This window comes from Abrus precatorius, unplaced genomic scaffold, assembly GCF_003935025.1.
Source record: "Abrus precatorius isolate BTA unplaced genomic scaffold, Abrus_2018 Scaffold8, whole genome shotgun sequence".
Lineage (NCBI taxonomy): Eukaryota > Viridiplantae > Streptophyta > Magnoliopsida > Fabales > Fabaceae > Abrus > Abrus precatorius.
Genome location: NW_020874428.1, coordinates 21,591,031 through 21,611,319, shown reverse-complemented (window position 1 = coordinate 21,611,319; position 20,289 = coordinate 21,591,031). Strand labels below are relative to the sequence as shown.

The following is a 20,289-nucleotide window of genomic DNA, read 5'->3' as shown; positions in this document are numbered from 1 at the left end:
AGAATTATGTATCCTTTCTTTCTGATAATAAATAATCAATACATCATATTATATTAATTTATCATTTTATTCCTTTAATTTTTAATTTTTTTAAATATTAAATTCAAATTCTTTTATTTAAAATAGAAAGTTATCCACCCCTCATCTTCCCTCCAAAATTTCTTTTCCTAAACAATCCCTCAGACATTAAATAATGAATGTTAAGTAACTTATGTCTAACACTTCTACAAGCACTATAAATAGTTTGTTTTACATTAACCTCCTAGCAAGGGAGACGAAAAAAACAGCATATAATTGCACCTAAGGATTTAGGACTTTAAGAAATGAGGTTCGTGAACGAGTTTTTTTTTTTTTCTTGCAGTTTTGTCATGTATTGCTAAATTATTTTAGCTACAGTTTGATGGATTAGTATTAGACTGTGATGTGATTGACCTATGCTCTTATTAAGTTCTTATTTTAGGTTTAGCAAATCAACTTTTATTTAATGTTTGTAGTTTTGTAGGAAGTATAGCTGGTCATAAATTGAATTGATGGATACTCTTGTCAATAGGGATAGGAATGGATTAAGCCGCTCGTCGAAAACTTATAGTCTAACTTATTTAATATATAATTTGTCTTGATTTATTTATTAAAAAGTTTAAGTTTAAACTTTTGAAAAGACTTATTTAAATAAAAAGGTCAGACTTAAACTTTTAAATTTTTTTTCAGATTTATTAGATCAGCTCAATTAAATAATTATATTATTTTATAATTTATATTTATTTCTAACAATTTAAAATAAATATAATTGTTCAGAAAAATAATATATATATATATATATATATATATATAAAATATGTAATGTATAACATAATTTAGTATTTATATTTTAATAATATAATAATTATAATTATATTATTAGAATATTTAAGATAAATGCACAACTTGAAGTAATCACATTGAAGATTTGATATCTTGCTCAATGACTGATAATTATTTATTGAGTTATACGTTTTAGTCTCATTTTTTATAGTCTCATTTTTTTATTTTTTTTAATAATAAATATCTTAATTGTTAACTTGACATTTATGAAGCTATTTATGTATTATTTTTTTTGCTAAACATAATATTTAAATATAATTATTTATCATATATTTTGTATTTTACTAATAATAGACTTTTTGGCTTGTTAGCTCATTAGTTACTAGTTTATTTGCCTAATGATCCATTAAATTTAAATTATTAGTATTATTTGAAGACTTTATTATTAAATAGGCTACTAAAATAGACTATTGAGCCAGATTAAGTTTCTAAAAAAATATAATCAAACCTAAAAATTTGACCTATATTAGGTTATAGGCCTAAGTTTAGACTTTAATTTTATATAGTAAGTCAGGTTTATTTAACTTTCAATCTAATTTATTTCTATTCCTACTTGTAAATTTAAAAAATATAAGGTGAATTGTACTTCTTATTTAATTGCCTTATCCTTTGAATTAATGACTATATAATTCAATAGTTTTCTAATCTTGTGAATTGTTTGAACCTCATCAATCTTTTTTATATAATTTCAATTAAGGTATTAATTGTGTATTAGATGAGTTATTTTAATAGAATTCAATTTTAAATCATAAATAAATTGCTTAGTTAAATAAATATTGATATCTCAAATGGCAATTTGGTGAAATCTAATCACAATAACTTTGGTGCCTATTAATGTAAATTTTTTTACACTCTCAAGAATATACCATAGATACATTTTTATATTAATTATTAAAAATTAACAAGTTTTTATGATCATATAACAATTTTTGAATAGATGTCAGTGTAAATTTTTTACTCTATTTGTATATTTAAATTAAATTATTTATTTAATTACATTTTTTATTTCGTTTTTTCTTTAGTCATTTAATTATTAAATTTATAATCCTCTTCAATTTTAATAACTTCAAATTAATTTAAATCAGTAAACTAATACATATTAAAATTAATTCTTACAAGAAACAATAATCTACTTACACTGTATTACATTTTTTTGGAATCATTACAACTGTTGTAGGCCTAACAAGACATCCTTAAAGAGACAATACACGTCAAAAACATGCTTTGTAATTATTTCCTTACAATAACTACAATTAAATTCAAATTGAACTTAACAACAAGACAATTTTTCAAGGCGCTAGAAAACACCTCAAAGGATCAACTCACAAAAGAGCGCCCCCCCCCCCCCCCCCTCCCCTTTTTTGGGGTACATGTATCAATAAAAAAACATACCCACATAAACACACATAATTTATAATCCATTTGTTTTATGCCCTCTAATTGGCTCTCCTACAGTGCCTTCTAATCTCTCCTTTTGACCCAGTCAAAGGTTTTATGTTTCCCATCTTAATCATTGCTGTAACAAAGTCAGATGCAAAGGCCCTTGGATTATTGCTGTAAGCTCTAACCAATGAATCAGTAGATCCTCCATTGAAGAGTACTTGATCAGAATGAAGGAGACCCTTTTTGCTAATGAGGTTCTTGTAATAGTTGTTGTCAAAATGGTTTGGAGTTTTGAAGTCTAGCACTGCTACATTATTGTCTTTTATTGAGCCACTAATCCTTGGACAGTTCCTCCTCCTTGCATTAGCAAATAAACTGTTAATGTTTGTGTCATTGTATACACGATCTCTGAAAGTAACACACCTTGCTTTCCCAATTGTGTGGGCTCCTGAAACCACAAAGGAAACATCAAATAAATAGGAGTACTCTAATCTCAAGAACATTTGTGACATAAAATGTTTAACTAGACACTAAATATGAAAGATAATTGAACCTAGTTGAACATTTCTTTTTTATAAATAGAGTATAGTACAATTGATCATGCACTAATAAATTTGATAACAATTTTTTATGTTTGAATTTCACCACATAATACTGGTCAAATAATAAGTATATTTATTAATCTAGTGTATAAATTGAATACGTAACATGAATATACAAATAATGAAACACTCAAGGCAGAGTGATAGGCTGCAAGCTGAAAATGATATATAAATGGTGTGCTTTATTTCTTTGTTTCTTGTTTTTGACTGTGGAAACATTCAAACATGGCCAATCAATAGTTCTTATATTTTCCTAGTTAATTAAACATGCTTGTCTTTTCACTTTACTCTTTCTGTTTAGCAATCACATGGCTTATAGCTGAGAGAAATACACGACATGCAATGTACGTGGTTGTTCAAATGTCACATCCAAGTTCACAGAATCCACCATATGTGTTGAAATGATGAAGGACGATGTTTCTTGAACTATTAAAAGTGGCTTTTTTATATTTTTTTGATTAAGATGTATTATTTTTAGAGATAAATGTGGATATAGAAAAAGAAATAAGTAAGATAATAAAGATAAAAAAATATACAATATTAATTTTTAGTTATTTTAATAACGAAATTAAATTATTAAGGAAAAGCCACTCGATTGTAAAGAGTCGGCCCATCTTCAAAATATATTATTTCAATAATATATTAGTAACAACAAAGACTGTCCCATAATGGATGAAAGAAGATAGATAAAAGCCAAGCTAGAAAAAGAGAAAAGGACATATACCAGACAGGGCAACCATGTCCTTGGCAGAGAGCCCTTGAGCTTGAAACCTTGAGATAAGGTTGCTTAGGGTAGAAAAGGGAGATGGGATCACACCACTGCTTGCATCCTTGAAACTGGCTGTCTTGGAATCCCTTCTTCCAAGTTTAACCTTCCAAAAAGGCCCTCCAAGCTGCATGATAAAATTGAATCAATAAACCAGAAGAATAAATCAATGTTATATATCTATTTAGTGAGAATAGTTTATATTTTAAGACATACTTTTAAAATTTAAACTGTACAATTATACATAAATGATTTAAGTTTAAAAGTCAGTTGATAGGCACGGTATCACTTAAAAAAGTTATATATAAGAAGACCCTTTTGTGAAAGAAACCAGTTTTTTCGAATTTGTTCAGAAATAGTCCTGAAATTCAATGTTTATTATATAATTACATAAACATATACACGTGTGTGTATGTATATGAATATATTGGTTTTGACTCACAATTGCAACAGAGTCACGAGCAGCAATAGCTACAACATCAGCACAAGACACTACTCCGGGGCATACAGCCTCCACCTTAGACTTGATGGCATCGATGACCTCAAAACCTCTCAAAGATTTATTGTTGGGTGGTGCAGTCTTCTCTCCTTTGGAGGAGGAAGTGTCATCAAGCAGTACTGATCCATCACAACCCTGTTTCCAATTATGTAACAACAAATAGTGGTAAGTTGGACACTGAAAATCACTTCAACAAGATGGTGACTCTACTGAAATCCAATTGATAGGCATAAAATATTACTTAGGAGGAACATGCGGATAACTGTATATAAAGTATTAGCAAGTATGTGGATAATTGAACAAGTTGAAAGTATTCATTCTTAAGACAAAATAAAATCAATGTATATCAAGGGGCAATGAGACATTTTGTCATTCAGTCTTTTGCTTAAATGGTATATTAATTGGCATCGTTATGTGTATTGTGTCAAATTAATGTATTGTGCAAAGTAAATTAATGAAAATAAAAATGGCAGTACGAATATATAAGAAAGATTTTACTTGTATATAAAATACTTAATTTGTTTTAAATACAGTGTAATATTATATGATGACTCAAATTCGACTAAGAATATTTAAATATATTATTAAATTCATTCTACTAGATATTCGGACCTATGCTCTTAGGGCCGAAAAACGTGTCCTGAAAAGAAGTGGTGCATGTATGACCATGGAAGCATTTGGATAAGAATATTTTTACTTCATTTTTTTTATTATGCTTGAAAGGTGTCATTATTGGCGAGGTCACATCACCCAATTAGACATGTTGAAAGAGATAGAAACTTATAAAGAAAGGAAAATACGTATAAATATGGTCTAGAACATAACATGTAAAGAGCATAATATTACACTATTAAACACTTGAAATTTAATAAGACGTGTAACATTCTTAGAGGAAGAAATATTATGTGAACGATGTGAAATCTCAACATTGAAAAAATGTTTTGTTTCGATTTATGATCACATGATCTAGCCCATTGGATGCTAAAAAGAACTTCTCTCGATAATAGTATATGGTACGATCAGTTTAGATAAACTATCAAAAAATATTTATTCAAGAAAAAAAATGAATTTCTTTTTATAAATTAACATTAACTTATGTATTTCATTTTTTAATAAAGCTTTTTTATTTAACATTTTTTAAAGTTAAAATGTGTAACTTAATTATATATTTTTTAAAACTAAATTTATTAAATTTTTTATTTCTTTTTTCATAAGTATTTATTAAAAAATGATCTAATCATAAGTTAGCCTATATAACTAAACAAAAGTAATAAAAAACTTTAGAACTTAGGTTAGGAATAATTTACATTGACAAAGCAGTCATGAAAGAAGAGGCGAAGGAGAGATGCTCCCATGCGAGGTTCTTTAGCCACAGCAGATTGAACAACTGATTTTACAGCATAGAAAACCTTGGGACATTTCTTAGCATAGAAGTTCTCAGAGAGTTGAGCCGAAGAACTCCCGATAAGCAAAAACATGCACAAAGCTGTAGAGAAAATGGTTGTTGAAGATGAAGATGAGAAGGGAGAATATCGAGAAGAAGAAAGTGCCATTTTGCCAAGTAAAGATGGATGGTCTTAGAGAGCATGGAGGGAACACGCTACAATATATAGAGAGAAAGTGTGACGCAAAGAGGGTGTGTGAGATGGCAACTCATGCTCACCTAATCATAAAGAACTAGACAAATTAGTGCATGGCACAAAACATTACTCTAAGTCAGGAAAATGTGGATTGAATTGACTGATTGAATGGGATAAATTTTGTAAATTAATAACAACTTGTTTTATATTTTGTAATTTGGGAAACACAAGGTATGGTGAAATGAACTTTATCAGAACATTAGCTTCCATGCATTTGTCATTATTGAAATTGTAGGGTCGACGTTTGTTTGGCTGCTTACGATTAAAGAATATGTCCTTAGGTTGACTATTCAAAAGTTGTAAAAGGACCATGCTATTTGTTTATTATATTATACAACAAAGAGAAATGCTACTTGTATTGCGCAAGATGTGCTATTATATAATATCTAATAAACTAATTGATGAAAATGTGATGATGAACAAAATCGAATCTTAACCAGCTAAGATATATTGTGCCCCACTTATTGGCAAGTTGATTATGAAGATGCCATGCAGGCTCAGGCAAGATAGCCTAGAGAGCTCGACAATTCATGAAGTTACCCTATCAAAATTGCTGCATTTTGTTGTAAGAATAAAAATATATATTCACTGTTGCAGAAGTATTATTTGGGTCTTATCCGCATCAATCATCATCATCATTTAACGTTCATTTCATGAATACATTATAGAAACCAGTGGCGGAGCTTCAATTAAAATCTTAAGGGCATTATAAGTTCATAGAAAGATAATGAAAATTCGTTGCTTGTTCATTGTTTGCATTGTTGTTTCAGTGCTTACACTAAAACACCAGCATCAAGGTGTTGTGGTGCTAATCTTCCAACCATAGCAATCCCACGAAACCTACCACCCATTAGCATCTGTTAATATTCATCTGAGTTTTGCTATGTTACCATTAATTAATTCGCTAGTTTTCTGCCACACGTTTTTATTATTAGAAGTAGAGCATCAGAAATAATTTTGGGTAGCATCTTTGGGTGCATGTGTTAATATTCGCAATTTATTTAAAAGATAGTGACTGATTCATAAGTTTTTTTGAATAAAAAAATTGAGTAGATTACACCGGAAGAAAATCTTCTTCAATGTTTTAAAACAGGTGAAATCAAATACTATCACAAGTTGTTTTTAGAAAGAATAATAATCTAGCTCTTTATATTAAATCATCCATTTTGTCATACACTTCTCTCTCATCTTGATCCTTATGTTTTTTTAATATAAATATTATTGTGAGAAATATTTGTAAAAATAACTACTCTTTTGAAAATATCTTATTTAGTGTATCATATTAATCTTTTCAGTCAATATTTACACGCATAGCTTGAAAGAAAAAATATAAATAAACGATAATTTCACGTATATGCTCTTACAAATTTGCACATTAACCACAATATGTGAATATTGTTCTTTAGAGCGTAATGTTATATTTACAAAGAATAATCTTATAAACACTTTTTATCATTTTTGTTTTTTCTTTATTTCTATCACATTATTTTTATCTCTCATTTCTTCTCTCCCAAACTGTAGAAATTAGAAATATGGTGTGATAATAGAATTATTCTTACCCTCATTATTCACTAGAATAATACCTTCTTTTCTACGTATTGATTCTTATGTAAGATTCACATACATGTTCCCTAAAAGAAAAATATCCTAATCATTAGCAAAAGTTAAAATGATACGTATATTACATAAAAAATTTACCGTGCAAGAATATGGATTATATCTTTAAATGCGTAACATTTTTTGAAATGAAATAATAATGTATCTCTATATACGAAATTAAATCATTTATCACCTTTCTTTTATTCTCAACTACTTTTTTTTCAATGAAAAATATAATATTATTATTTTTTAATTAATCATGTCTCTTGCTTAAATATAACGAAGATTTGGTTTATAATAAACGGATGATCAACAAAAGAGTGATACATCATAAAAAATTAATAATATCAGATTATGAGTTAAATAATAAATACAATATTTTAATATTATCTAATCTCCAATATTTTATATTCCATAGAAATAATGCTCATCTATTGCTTCATTAAATCTCAACAACAACAAAAAACTTACATAACTCTTTAGTTTGTTTTAAAATTTTTGTCTTTTTTAGTTTTAATAAAAAATAAAAGAAAAAAGAAAAAGATAGTGATCAAATATATTTAAGAAAAAAAGAAGTATACAAACGAGTACTAATTCGCCAATTTGGAATGAATAATTCACGAGTTACAGTCAAAGTGGAATAGGAGGCTTTGCAGTGCACGCCACTGTGGTCTGTGGAAACTGTAAAAATAAATAAAGAAAACAAACTCTTCTTCACTCTTTCACGGACCTTAGCAGACATCACTTTTTGCAACCATGCCTGTTTGGGCTCTCTGTTTCTTTTTCTTTTTCTTTTTCGGCAAAAAAAAAATATTGTAATGAAATCCCTTTCTTAAATATTTTTCTTCATTGATGTTAATCTTGATGGCACGTGTCTAGGCTCCATTGCTTTGTAATGAAATACTGCTTTGGTCTTTTATGGAACACAAATGGAATAAAACGTTAAATCAGTAAGCGAAAATTTGACAAGAAAAGAAAGGGAAGCGAGTTAAAAAAATATTACGTACTTACACGTGAAAAAACATCAATCACCACTTTTTCTTTCCTCTCTCTCAGCTGTACTCTGCTATCTCTTTTTCTTCATAAAAGAAAATTCAAAATCAACAAGAAAAACACCTTTTCTGCTTAGATATATAAGGTGTCATCCACGTAGTTTCGTCATCAATAATTAACTAAACAATAATCATTAATGTCAGCATAATATGGAAGGGCTCCGACTCTTTTCGAAGGATACATTATAAGGTTTTGTTATTGTAATCTAAATATCCATTATTTTTTGCTGCAATGAAAACTAAACAAACACAGCCTTATTTGATTATATAAAATTGGCTGCAGTAACGTATGCATGCATCATTGAGTGTCGGCTGAAACAGCAACAAACCTCATCCATAGTTAATAGTTACGTGTCAATTAATTTCTTTAGTTATCCATAATATTGTGACACATGGTTTATATATATATATATATATATATATCCCATCACGCGCGTTTAATAAATATAGGTTTTTGTATGCATACAGTTAATTAGTGTAAACCAAATGAGAATTTAAAATAAAAGATGATATATTTTAAAGTAATGTGCTTCGTGGTTTGCAATAGTCAGCACAGTAGAGTTGTTAGGATAATTAATTATAAGGGTGTTTTTCCCATTTCAATAATATTTATTGTTCCTATTATTTAATTCAGTTAGAAGAATTTTTGCGAGCAATTCCAGTCAAAGAAAGGTAATACAAAAATGATAGCAAGCCTTGACTTTAAAAGATAAGATAGCTGTAGCGTGGACACTAACGTAAATCTGTCTTGCCAATAATATAGTAGAGATAATTTAATTTAATTTAATTTGCGCTTAATACTACGTGTAAAGACATATAACTGCACTTGCATATTATTCTAAACTTTAATTTGATTATTGTATGCTACACACAAACTTTGATATTAGTCTTAATATTTATATGAAGATAATATTTGAAAAATTGGGTACAAATTTACATTTAAATTCTTTTATGTTATTAAATAAATGATATATAATCATGTAATAAAGAGAAAAATTATTTTTTATTAAATTTAATTAAAGAATCAACAATTAATCACAATGAATCTATACTTAATAATATAAGAGGATATAAATTCTGTAAAATTAATATCGAATATGGTGTCTTTATCTTATTATTAGATTTCTGTCTTTATCAAATTAAGGGAAGATGGCTTAATTGGGATCCCTATCTAATACTATATATTTAATACTTGGAGCATTAATGTTGATTTATCATCAAAGAAAATGAAAGTAGGGCAGAAAAATCAAATCTGTAAAGCTTATTTCACGTGAAAATTATGGGTTAGTTAAAAAGTTGCCAGCTCCATATGAATTTGACTAAATTGCACAATAATTTCAAGGAGAAATTGTACCTAATCATGATTTATCATTCCAATTACATTTCTCCCTTTAAATTCTTAATTTTGGGCTATGTAATTCACGCATATATAGGCATACAATTATTAATCAATGGCCTTTTGTCAATCAAAATCTTCATATAAAATGAAATCCGAACAATCAAGCAGTTTCACAAACAATTAATTTAAATTAGTGAGTTTCTTTTACTACAAAGATATTATTTAATTAAAATAAAATTTAAATTATATATATATATATATATATATATTACTTGACAAATCTAAATTTAAGAAATTTTGATCAAATAAAAATATAAATATTTTTGTTATTAATACTAAATTATAAAATATAAAAATTCAACATTTAAATTAAATTTAAATAAAAAATTAAATACAAAATATAAGAAGAATACATAACAAAATAAAAATTATTCCTAAAATTATTCCCATTTATAAATAAGAATTTAAATTCAATATATAGATTTTGATAAATATAAATAGGTTTAAATTACGTTAGCTTAAGCAAGTTGAAAACCAGTTAGTAAATATCAATAATTAACCTTTAATTTGACATTTATATGAGATTAACTCTAATGTATTATTGATGTAAATTTTTTTAATATTATTACAAAAGTCAATAATTTTTATTGACATGAAAATTCATAATAAAATGACTCTAAAAAAATGTTACACCATTAATTCATTCTGTGTAAGTTTTATTTAAATTTTTATAATTGTCTTTATATATAAAGATTAACTCAAAAGTTAGCGTGAAGTATAAAGATAAAAAGAAAGCATTTAAACTTGGTAAAACTCAAATTTGAAGTTAAGTTATTTTAATAAATATATTCAACTGAAACACTTTTTCTCAAACCATATTTATTCAAGAATGACCAACAATATTAAGGAGTACATGCCCTCTCAATTTAAAAAAAAAAAATTTATTATTTTTTATTTTGATCTAATTATTTAAATAATTTTTCCTGTAAAGTAGTACTATATATTACTCCTTCTGGTTTTTTTTATAAAAAATAAAATAGAATATTTTTTTGATTCTTATTATAGAAAATAAATGATAGATTCAAAAAATATTAATTATTAATTTTTTTATATCCTTAGTATCATTAATTATATAAATTACTAATTATAATATTTAATATCATGAATATTTTTAAAATAAAATTTATATTTATAAAAAATATAAATAACTTAATTATTTTTTTATTCTAGAGATTTAATTTTTTATTTCTTGTAAAAAGGATGGAGGTAGTATCTTGCTTTTACTTTCTGAATATGTAGTTTTTATCACATCGTTAATCCATCTGAGCAGAGATTAATGCTGTGTTTGTTTGATCATTTATTTATGACCTGCATGGTTTATGAGAAAACGGAAATTTTTACACGATTTTCAATATATAAAATATCTGTTGAAATGCTGTCTTCTCATGGTATAAAACTCCGTTCCAATTCTCCCAAACAGGCTATCAATCTTGAGTACAAAGGTTACAAAGCCAAAACGTGAAAGCAACAAATTTTTATCCGTATAAACCTCATTATATGTACAAACAAATATACACTAATGCTTTATTAGGACAAGAAGAACGAAAATAGAAAAAGATAGGCAACAATTAATAATTTTTATTCAATTGAAAATAAAAAATAAAAAAAGGGTAAAAAAGGATAAAAATTTATTTTTCTTATTTTTTAATGTAAGTTTTAGTTTTCTTTGCATAAATCCATATTTCTTTCTTATTTTTCTTATCTTGCTGGAGTGCCTTTCTATGTTTCCGTTTGGTCAACTGTGCCAAACAGAACATAGCAGGATATGAATAAAAAGAGCTTTGGCCACCAAAGTTAGGACTCGTAAAAGCATATGATGCTAAAACTCACATGAGATTTAAAAAGGACAAGTTAGTAAAGTTGAAGTCAAATAATTGGAAAGAGAAAAAAAAAAAAAAATCAATTAAGAGGTAAGAAAATATATCGGAGAAAAGGATGAGAGTGACTAAGAACAGTTATACAAGAGGAGCTTTCTTTTATCTTTCCAATAATTTATTTAATAATAATTTTTATTGTAAAAAATACGTTTTAAATAAAAAATATATTTATCATCTTGTAAAAATATTTAATATTTTCTTTATTTACTAATAAAATTATTATAAACATAAAAGTGAAAAGATTTAAAATTATTCACATGAGAGATATTTGCTACTTAAACAATCCACAGTGCAGTGTATGTTCGATACAAAATTTCTATTTAAATCTTTCATCAATTTTATTACATTTTGATTTTGGTTTGAATCACTATTTTAAAACATATTATATTGTTTATCTTGTTTATTTTTATCCAATGCAAAATTTCTATTCTTGCTACTTAAAACTATTATATAAACTTCATTCTTCAAGGACGGTAATTAACTTCACGAGAAGAGGCTGCTTCAATCACATACCAACATTTGCTTTTGTTGAGGCTGAGGAGAAAAGTCCCTCAAACTTGAATTCCAATCAATAAAAAGTTGCTTCAAACGTGGGATTAACTTTAATAATTCTATAAACGCAATCATTGATCGCTTGTCTGCGACAAAGACAATTATTGAACAGATTTGACATTTTAACAAATTACACTTTGGTAGTTTAAAGGAGAGAAAATCCATGGAGAAAGTAATTTGCATCTACCTTTTAGGCATTTCAACATTGAAATAAATAGTTTCAACAATTGTAATAATTAATGTGCTTTTATCATCTAATGCCTCACCTGCATGTGTGGTCATTGTTTTAACAATTTTGTTTAGTCAGGAAGCAAGTAGAGAATAACATATGTGACTAAAATGTGTAATAATGGCAATTTATTTATAAATTCACCATTCTTATCTTGGTCTTCAAGTTTAATTTTTAACAATTCGTCGTATTTGGTTGTCGCATGCCAGAGGGGGTAGAAGAGAAGCAATTGGTTGCTATCACTTCGTTATCGAGGTACCCTTTGGAGTTTGAAAACTTTCACATATTATATGCTTATTCCCTCAATTCAAACAGCACTGTGACAAATTAATGAGCTGGAGATCTGTGCTCTTAATCTAACTCATTTTCATTTACTTTAATTTATTGAAATAAAAAGGGATAGAAAAACAAAGTATTCTACATCTTCGTCCCACTTAGTATAGCATATATATTAATTGATCTACATGACAACTTTCATCATCGTAGTATTAATTAAAAATTGCCTTGGACTATTACCATTCCAATAACAGCAGGCACATGAGGTTGGCCACTTCCACTCTACCAAATACCAACTCTTATATTGCTATTTTCTATTAAAAAAATACATAGATGTTTTCCAAGACTACTGAAAAATAAAGGTCGACCTGCAGTTGTAGACCTAGGTTAATTAGGATAGATATGGATTTGTATGAAGAACTTGGACGCTCATGTGGAAGTTGGAATAATTGTTAACTTAGCAAATTTCAAACCTAGCTATTAAGCTAAGGTTATCTTATTGGAGGAATACATAGATATAATTTTCTTCCTGATTGAATCCAAATAAAAATTTTAAGACTAATTTAATACAGATACTCACTGACATATTAAAAAAAACACTGAATACGTTTCCTAGTTTCATTGTCTGCATTTTATAAAACATCATTTTATTCTAATAGAATTTCTCATTTATTGTTTTTCAAGTCAACATGATATATGTCGATAATATTTAACAACTTAATCATAGGGTAAAAAAAATCATAACTTTAAAGATAAAAGATCAGGTAAAAAAATAATAATTTTACGATAGTTAATTTTTTTAAATTAAAAAATTTAATTAAAATTTAAAATATTTTTTGTTCGTGAATTAAAATTATATTTGAATCATAGCTGTTGTTGGATATGAAGTTTGGGCCCAGTTCTGTAGACAAGACACCTATCTTTTGATCCATGACTTTAGTAATACTATTTCTTCAAATGAGTTCTATTACACACGTACCTGTGATGAACGGAGAGTTCATTTAATGTAAGGAGAATAACTTCAAATAAATAAATATATGTGTAAAAAAGACAATTAAAACTATATTTTAGACATTATCAAATCAATTACTTGTTACAAATTACACATTTAGTGGAGGTTTTGAGTGTCTTTATAGGAAGGGGTGGGGGGCAACCAATGCACACTGTCATATTGGGGAAATTGTCTTCTTAGTATGGTATTTTTTGGGCCATGTCATATTAAGGAAATATTAACTCTTTGATAATGAAAAATGCGAATTTAGCATTATGACCCACTGCAGTAACTCAACACTTTAGTAGTTTGTATTCAAAAGCAAATAACTAGTTCAACCATTAAATAAAATAATAATAATAATAATAGTATAAAATAGATAAATGTATATACTAAAATAGGTATCACTAATATTTTGATGCAGTGGAGGTGTGAGTTTTGGCCCCTTATCATGCATTTGTAGAGTGAAAATTTCTCAACAACACTTTTGATGTATATTTAAGATTTTGTGTTCAAATATACTATATACATATTATTCATATTAAAATGGATAATATACATAGTAACATGAATCGAACCAGTCATAAGTTTGGTTACCAATCTAACTGATCTGCCTAGCTGAATTTAATAACACTAATAATACTTCTTAAATTAAGTACTTTATTCTTTCATACATTGGTTCTATGACTATAATTAATATAATTCAATAAGTCTATGATCGCGTGAATTCTTTCAACCTCATCAGACTTTTTTATTCATGTATGCATCAAGGATTAATTGTATAGGTTTTAGAGGATTTATAAATCAAGAAATCAGATATGAGTTATTTAGATAGAATTCAATATTAAATCATAAATGAATTGCTTTAATGAATAAATATTGATTACGCACATGGAAACTTAATTGGTGAAATCTAGCCACAATATTTTTGCCCATCATTTGATAAAAAGAAATAAGTGTCGAAATAGTTCCTGATTTATTTAATTTCATTACTTAATTGTTGAACCGTTACAACTGTTGCAGGCCTAACAACACATCCTTAAAGAGAATTACATGTCAAAAACATGTTTTGTGATTAATTCCTTACAACAACCCCAGCAAACCTAAAATCAAACTAAACAACAACAAACTTGACAAGGGCGCGAGAAAACAGCTTAACAAATCAATTCATCACTAAAGAACTCCCCCACTTTTGGGTTACATGTGCACCAATAAAAAAACATATCCACACAAACAAAATTTATCAAGACAAAAAAACAAAATATCATAATTATAATCTATTTGTTTTGCCTCATTTAATTGGGTCTCCCACAGTGCCTCCTAATCTCCCCTTTTGACCCAGTTAAAGGTTTGATATTTCCCATCTTAATCATTGCATTAACAAAGTCAGATTCAAAGGCCTTTGGATTATAGCTGTAATGTCTAACCAGTGAATCGGTGGATCCTCCATTGAAGAGTACTTGATCAGAATGAAGGAGACCCTTTTTGTTGACGAGGTTCTTGTAATAACTGTTGTCAAAATGGTTTGGAGTTTTGAAGTCTAGCATCGCTACATTGTTGTCTTTTGGTGAGCCTATTGTTATTGGACAGTTCTTCTTCCTTGCCATAGCAAATAAACTGTTAATGATGGTGTCATTGTATATGCGAGATCGGTAACTTGAACACTTTGCCTTCCCAATTGTATGGGCTCCTGAAACCACAAAGGCAACATCAACTGAATAGGAGTACTCTAATCCAGGCTTGGCAGAAGACCAAGTATACTTGAGACTCCCAATGTTTATAGATAAAAAAAAGTCTAAAAGCTAATATTGATTGTTTTTGTTTATCATTTAAAAATAAATATTATAATATAATACGCATTTTGTTATTTATTATTGTAAATACTGAAAGAAAGCTAAGCAAAGCAACCAACATTGAATTATTATGAATATTAATTACATACTATGCATATAATTCTTATGAAACAATGTCAATAATCATGTTATTTCAGCGTTTAAATCTAAAATTAACAAAATATTACTTAACGTTAACAGTGTTTTGATAAATATTAAATAAATTGACTTTGATATTAATTAAAAAATTCAATAAATTTAATTATAATTATATAGTAAGATATTATGTATCTTAAAAATGCCTAAAATTAAAATCAATTTTAAATAAAATAATTACAATTTTAGTATGTCATTTTAATTAATTTAACAAAATATTTTCAAATTTACTTTAAGCTTAGATATAATTTAAGCCAGCCCCGATATAATCTAATATTAACCTCAATAACATTTGTGACACATATAAGTGTTGACAAGAGACTAAACTTGTTACGCAGTGAAAGCTAGTTGAAAAAGTGTCTTTTTTTGCATACATGCTGTATAATACATTAATTGATGCACTAATAAAATTGATAACTAGTTTAACATTTTTATATTTGAGTTTCACCGTGTAGTACTTGTCAAATAATAAGAGTATTCATCAATCTTGTTTATAATAAACTGAATTTGTGACATAAATATTACAAATAATGAAAGACTCTGGAGGTAGAGTAGCTAGTGGTTAGACTACAAGATGAAAATGATATATAAATGGCGTTCTTCTTCTTTGTTTTTTAACGGTGGAAACATTCAAACATATCCCATCAATAATGCTATCGTTTAATTTTCCTAGTTCGTTAAGCATGCTTTCCTTTTCACTTGGCTCTTTCATGCATGTTTAGAAGTCGCATGGCATTTAGCTGAGAGAGAGCATAACGTCATTAACATGCAATGTATGCGGTTGTTTAAATATCACATCCAGGTCTACAAATCCACAATCAATTGGATTGTGCACAGTCATCTCAATTGTGATTGTTGTACGATAAGGAATCATTTTAGTTGTTCCATTCATCTTTGAGATGTATTAATTTTACATAAAAATATATATAAAAATAAGAGAGAAAAATAATTATACATACGATATCAATTTTGTATTAATGAAAATTAATAATATTGTAAACAATAAATATAGTGAGTGTCATATAATTGAAAAGAGACGAGAGAGAAATGCCAAATTATAAAAAAGAGAAAAAGACATATACCTGATAAGGCAACCATGTCCTTGGCAGAGAGGCCTTGAGCATGAAACCCTGAGATAAGTTGGCTAAGAGTAGAAAAGGGAGATGGAAGCACACCACTGCTTGCATCGTCGAAGCTGGCTGTCTTCGAATCCCTTCTTCCAAGTTTTACCTTCCAAGAGGGCCCCCCAAGCTGCATCATCAAATTGAATAAACCATGTGAATAAATAAATAAATTCAGGTCCCAATTTACCAAATAAAATCATAAATATTTCAGGACCCTTTTATGAGCAACCAATTTTCTGAAATTTGTTTAAGAATTCATTCATATATATAATATATATGTATGTATGTATTAGTTTTGAACTCACAATTACAACAGAGTCACGGGCAGCAATGGCTACAATATCAGCACATGACACTACTCCGGGGCAAAGTGCCTCCACCTTAGACTTGATGGCATCAATAACCTCAAAACCTCTCAAAGAATTTTTGTTGGGTGGAGCAGTCTTCTCTCCTTTGAAGGAGTAAGTGTCATCAAGTAATACTGATCCATCACAACCCTGTTAGCAAGCAATTGGTAAGTTGTATATAGAGAGAGGCACTTTATAGGACAGAACAGTGACTTCACAAAAATTTGATTGACAGACATAAAAAATTACTTTGAAGGAAGCATTTCTTTGCTACATGAGGTACATGTTTAAAGAACACCAAAGTTAAATATAAAGTAGTGGAAGCACTACAAAATATTGATATTTACTGTACTTTAATGTTGGATTAGCTTTGTTAATATATATTTTTTTTAACAAAAATAAAATTGTTTTTATAAACATTTTGAGTTTATACTATGATGTATTATATTGATAAATATTTTTTATGTAAATATACATTCAATATATAAATATCAAGGGGCAATAAGACATTTGTAATTCAAACTGTTATTTCTTGTTAAAAATAGGTTAAATACTCATTTGATTTAAAATTTGATAATTTTTTTTATAAATACAATATAATATTACACGACGACTCAAATTCGACCAATAACATTTGAATATTGTAAAAGTCATTCTACGAGTGGTTCGGGCCTAAGGCATGTTGGCCGAAACACCTATGTCATGAAAACAAGTGGTGCATATATAATGTTAATAACCATGCATGAAAGCATTTGGACAATTACATTTTTACTTCATTTTCTAAATTATGCTTGAAATGTGATATAGGTATTGTCACATCATCCAACAAGACTTGATGAAAGAACCAGAAACTTAGAAAGAATTAAACAAAAATATGTATAAATGGTCAATAACATATGTAACAAAAAGAACATAGTATTACACACTTTGTAATTTAGTAAGATTATCTGTATGCAACGGCTTACGTTCCTAAAGAAAAAGGAATGTGTATGAATGATGTGAAATCTTGTCTTCGAAAATTTTCTTGCCAACGAAAGTTTTATTACAATTTATGACATGAGCTAGTCCACTGGACACTAAAATGAATTATCAGAACAGTAAATGAATAAGTTAGATTCCATTCTCAATGCTTAAATTTGATTTGTGTTAAAAAAAATAATCAAGTTTAACTTATTTATTTAAATAAACTAGGTTTAAAACTTGAGCTTAGCCTGATTAACAATTTTAAAATTTAGTATTTAAAGAATATTTTATGTTAAAAATCAAAGTAAAATAATAATAAAATATAATGTTATACGCATAATGACTTAAGGTTAAAAATAATTTTTTATTAAAAAATAGTATATATATTTCTTTAAAAACTACAGTCACTTATTTAAAATATAACTCTTAAACATTAAAATTAAGTAAATATTGTCAATATTAAATTTGTAAAATTTGAGCTTTAACATATTTAAATAATCAAATTTAACTTAGTCGAGTATTTAATAAATTAAACTGAAATAATTTACGAGCAACTAAAGAAAAGTAAAAATTTAAGGAGTAAAATACGTTGATAAAGCAGTCATGAAAGAGGAGGCGAAGCAGAGACGCTCCCATGCGAGATTCTTTAGCGACAGCAGATTGAACAACTGATTTTACAGCATAAAAAACCTTCGGACATTTCTTAGCATAAAAGTCCTCAGAAAGTGGAGCCGAAGAACTGCCTATAAGCAAAAGCATGCCCAAAGCTATAAAGAAAGTGGTTGTAGATGATGATGTTGAGATGGCAGAATATTGAGAAGAAAGTGCCATTTTGCTTGTAAACTTAATTAGAAGAATATGCGATACAATATAGGGAACATGCTAATCAATTTATAGGGAAGCATGACACAGAAGGACGTTGTGAAATGGCAACTCAAACTCACCTAATCATCAAGAATTAGACAAATTAATGGGGTATTTGAGGTTTAGTTTATATTAAATTTGAGATAAAATATCATCTAATTTTATTATATGATGATTCGTAGGAATGAAATTAATTTTTATATTTACTGGATACGCTAAAAAAACAATAATAATAAGTAGAGTATATGTTTGCTTAATAGGTTTGAATTTGGATATACATAATTATATATCTGTAAAATTTGATACCTACAGATATTATAGTACTTATATCCCTTTACCGTCACTAAAATTAGAAAAATAATTATCTTATAGTTAGATATATAATATATTATAATTTAATATTTTAGATAAATAGTTTTATTAGACTATTTATAAAATAAACTTTATTTTATAATAATATTTATATTTTATCAGTTTGTAAAAAAATATTTAAAGATGTATTTTAATTAAAAAATTGTGAGTAACAAATATGAAATAAGATAAATAATTTTTTAAAATATGTGTATAAGGATAAATACTATAATACTTTATTTAAGCCTTATTTATTATCATTTCTAAAAGTTTGGTTTGAAAAAAATAAAATAAAAGTTAAACAAATTTATTTCAGTTTTTGTTATTTGAATTGGATTGATGGTTTTAGCTTTTGTCTTTTATAGTTTTTTTTTTATGTGACAACACTTTATTTTTAAGCCAATGAAAAAAATGTTTTATCAACTAATTAAAAGTAGAGTTGCAAACTAGTAAAATATGGAATTCATAATACACATATTAAAAGCTTCTTTAGATTATTAAATTTTCTCACAAATTATAACTTTTTAAAATAAAAATATTTTATAAGAAAAAAGCAAAAACATATTTTTAATAAAATAAATTTTAAATTGGTATTTATTGAAATTAAAATAAAATTTTAATATTTTTGCAGTTTATTTTAAACATAAAAATAAAAAATAAAAAATGGATCAAATTAAATAAAAATATAAAATTTAAGATTTTTATTTTCCTATTAATAAAATATTATCACTGGATCTAACTTTTTAAATAATTAAATTTTTATTTAAGAAATAAAAAATACGTAATAGATGATTAAGATTATTATTAACTTGGCGAAGTGAATTAAGTTGATAGCTTGTCATTTGTCCTCAATACTGAAATTCTATGGCAGATATCTGTTTGGCTGTTAGCCTGTTATGATTAAAAAGAATATGTGCCGAGTTTGA

At 27.1% G+C, this 20,289-nt stretch overlaps 2 protein-coding genes across 3 annotated transcripts; both read right to left on the bottom strand.

The window, feature by feature from the left end:
• Nucleotides 1-2,117: 2,117 nt before the first annotated feature.
• Nucleotides 2,118-5,703, bottom strand: LOC113874931 (peroxidase 4-like). Its single transcript, XM_027513236.1, has 4 exons — nt 5,419-5,703; nt 4,055-4,246; nt 3,571-3,739; nt 2,118-2,692 (listed from the first exon to the last, which is right to left on the bottom strand). The coding sequence occupies exons 1-4, from the start codon at nt 5,662-5,664 to the stop codon at nt 2,298-2,300; spliced, it is 1,002 nt and encodes a 333-aa protein (XP_027369037.1). The 5' UTR covers nt 5,665-5,703; the 3' UTR covers nt 2,118-2,297.
• On the bottom strand, nt 2,252-19,026 carry LOC113874932 (peroxidase 4-like). 2 transcript variants are annotated; one of them, XM_027513239.1, is made up of 6 exons: nt 18,737-19,026; nt 17,144-17,335; nt 16,797-16,965; nt 14,997-15,416; nt 5,163-5,180; nt 2,252-2,275 (listed from the first exon to the last, which is right to left on the bottom strand). In XM_027513239.1, exons 1-4 carry the CDS (start codon nt 18,977-18,979, stop codon nt 15,022-15,024), a joined length of 999 nt encoding a protein of 332 aa, XP_027369040.1. In that variant the 5' UTR covers nt 18,980-19,026; the 3' UTR covers nt 2,252-2,275; nt 5,163-5,180; nt 14,997-15,021. The 2 variants fall into 2 exon arrangements, with proteins under 2 accessions (XP_027369040.1, XP_027369039.1); XM_027513238.1 differs by lacking the exons at nt 2,252-2,275; nt 5,163-5,180 and having other exon boundaries at nt 14,685-15,416.
• Nucleotides 19,027-20,289: the final 1,263 nt, after the last annotated feature.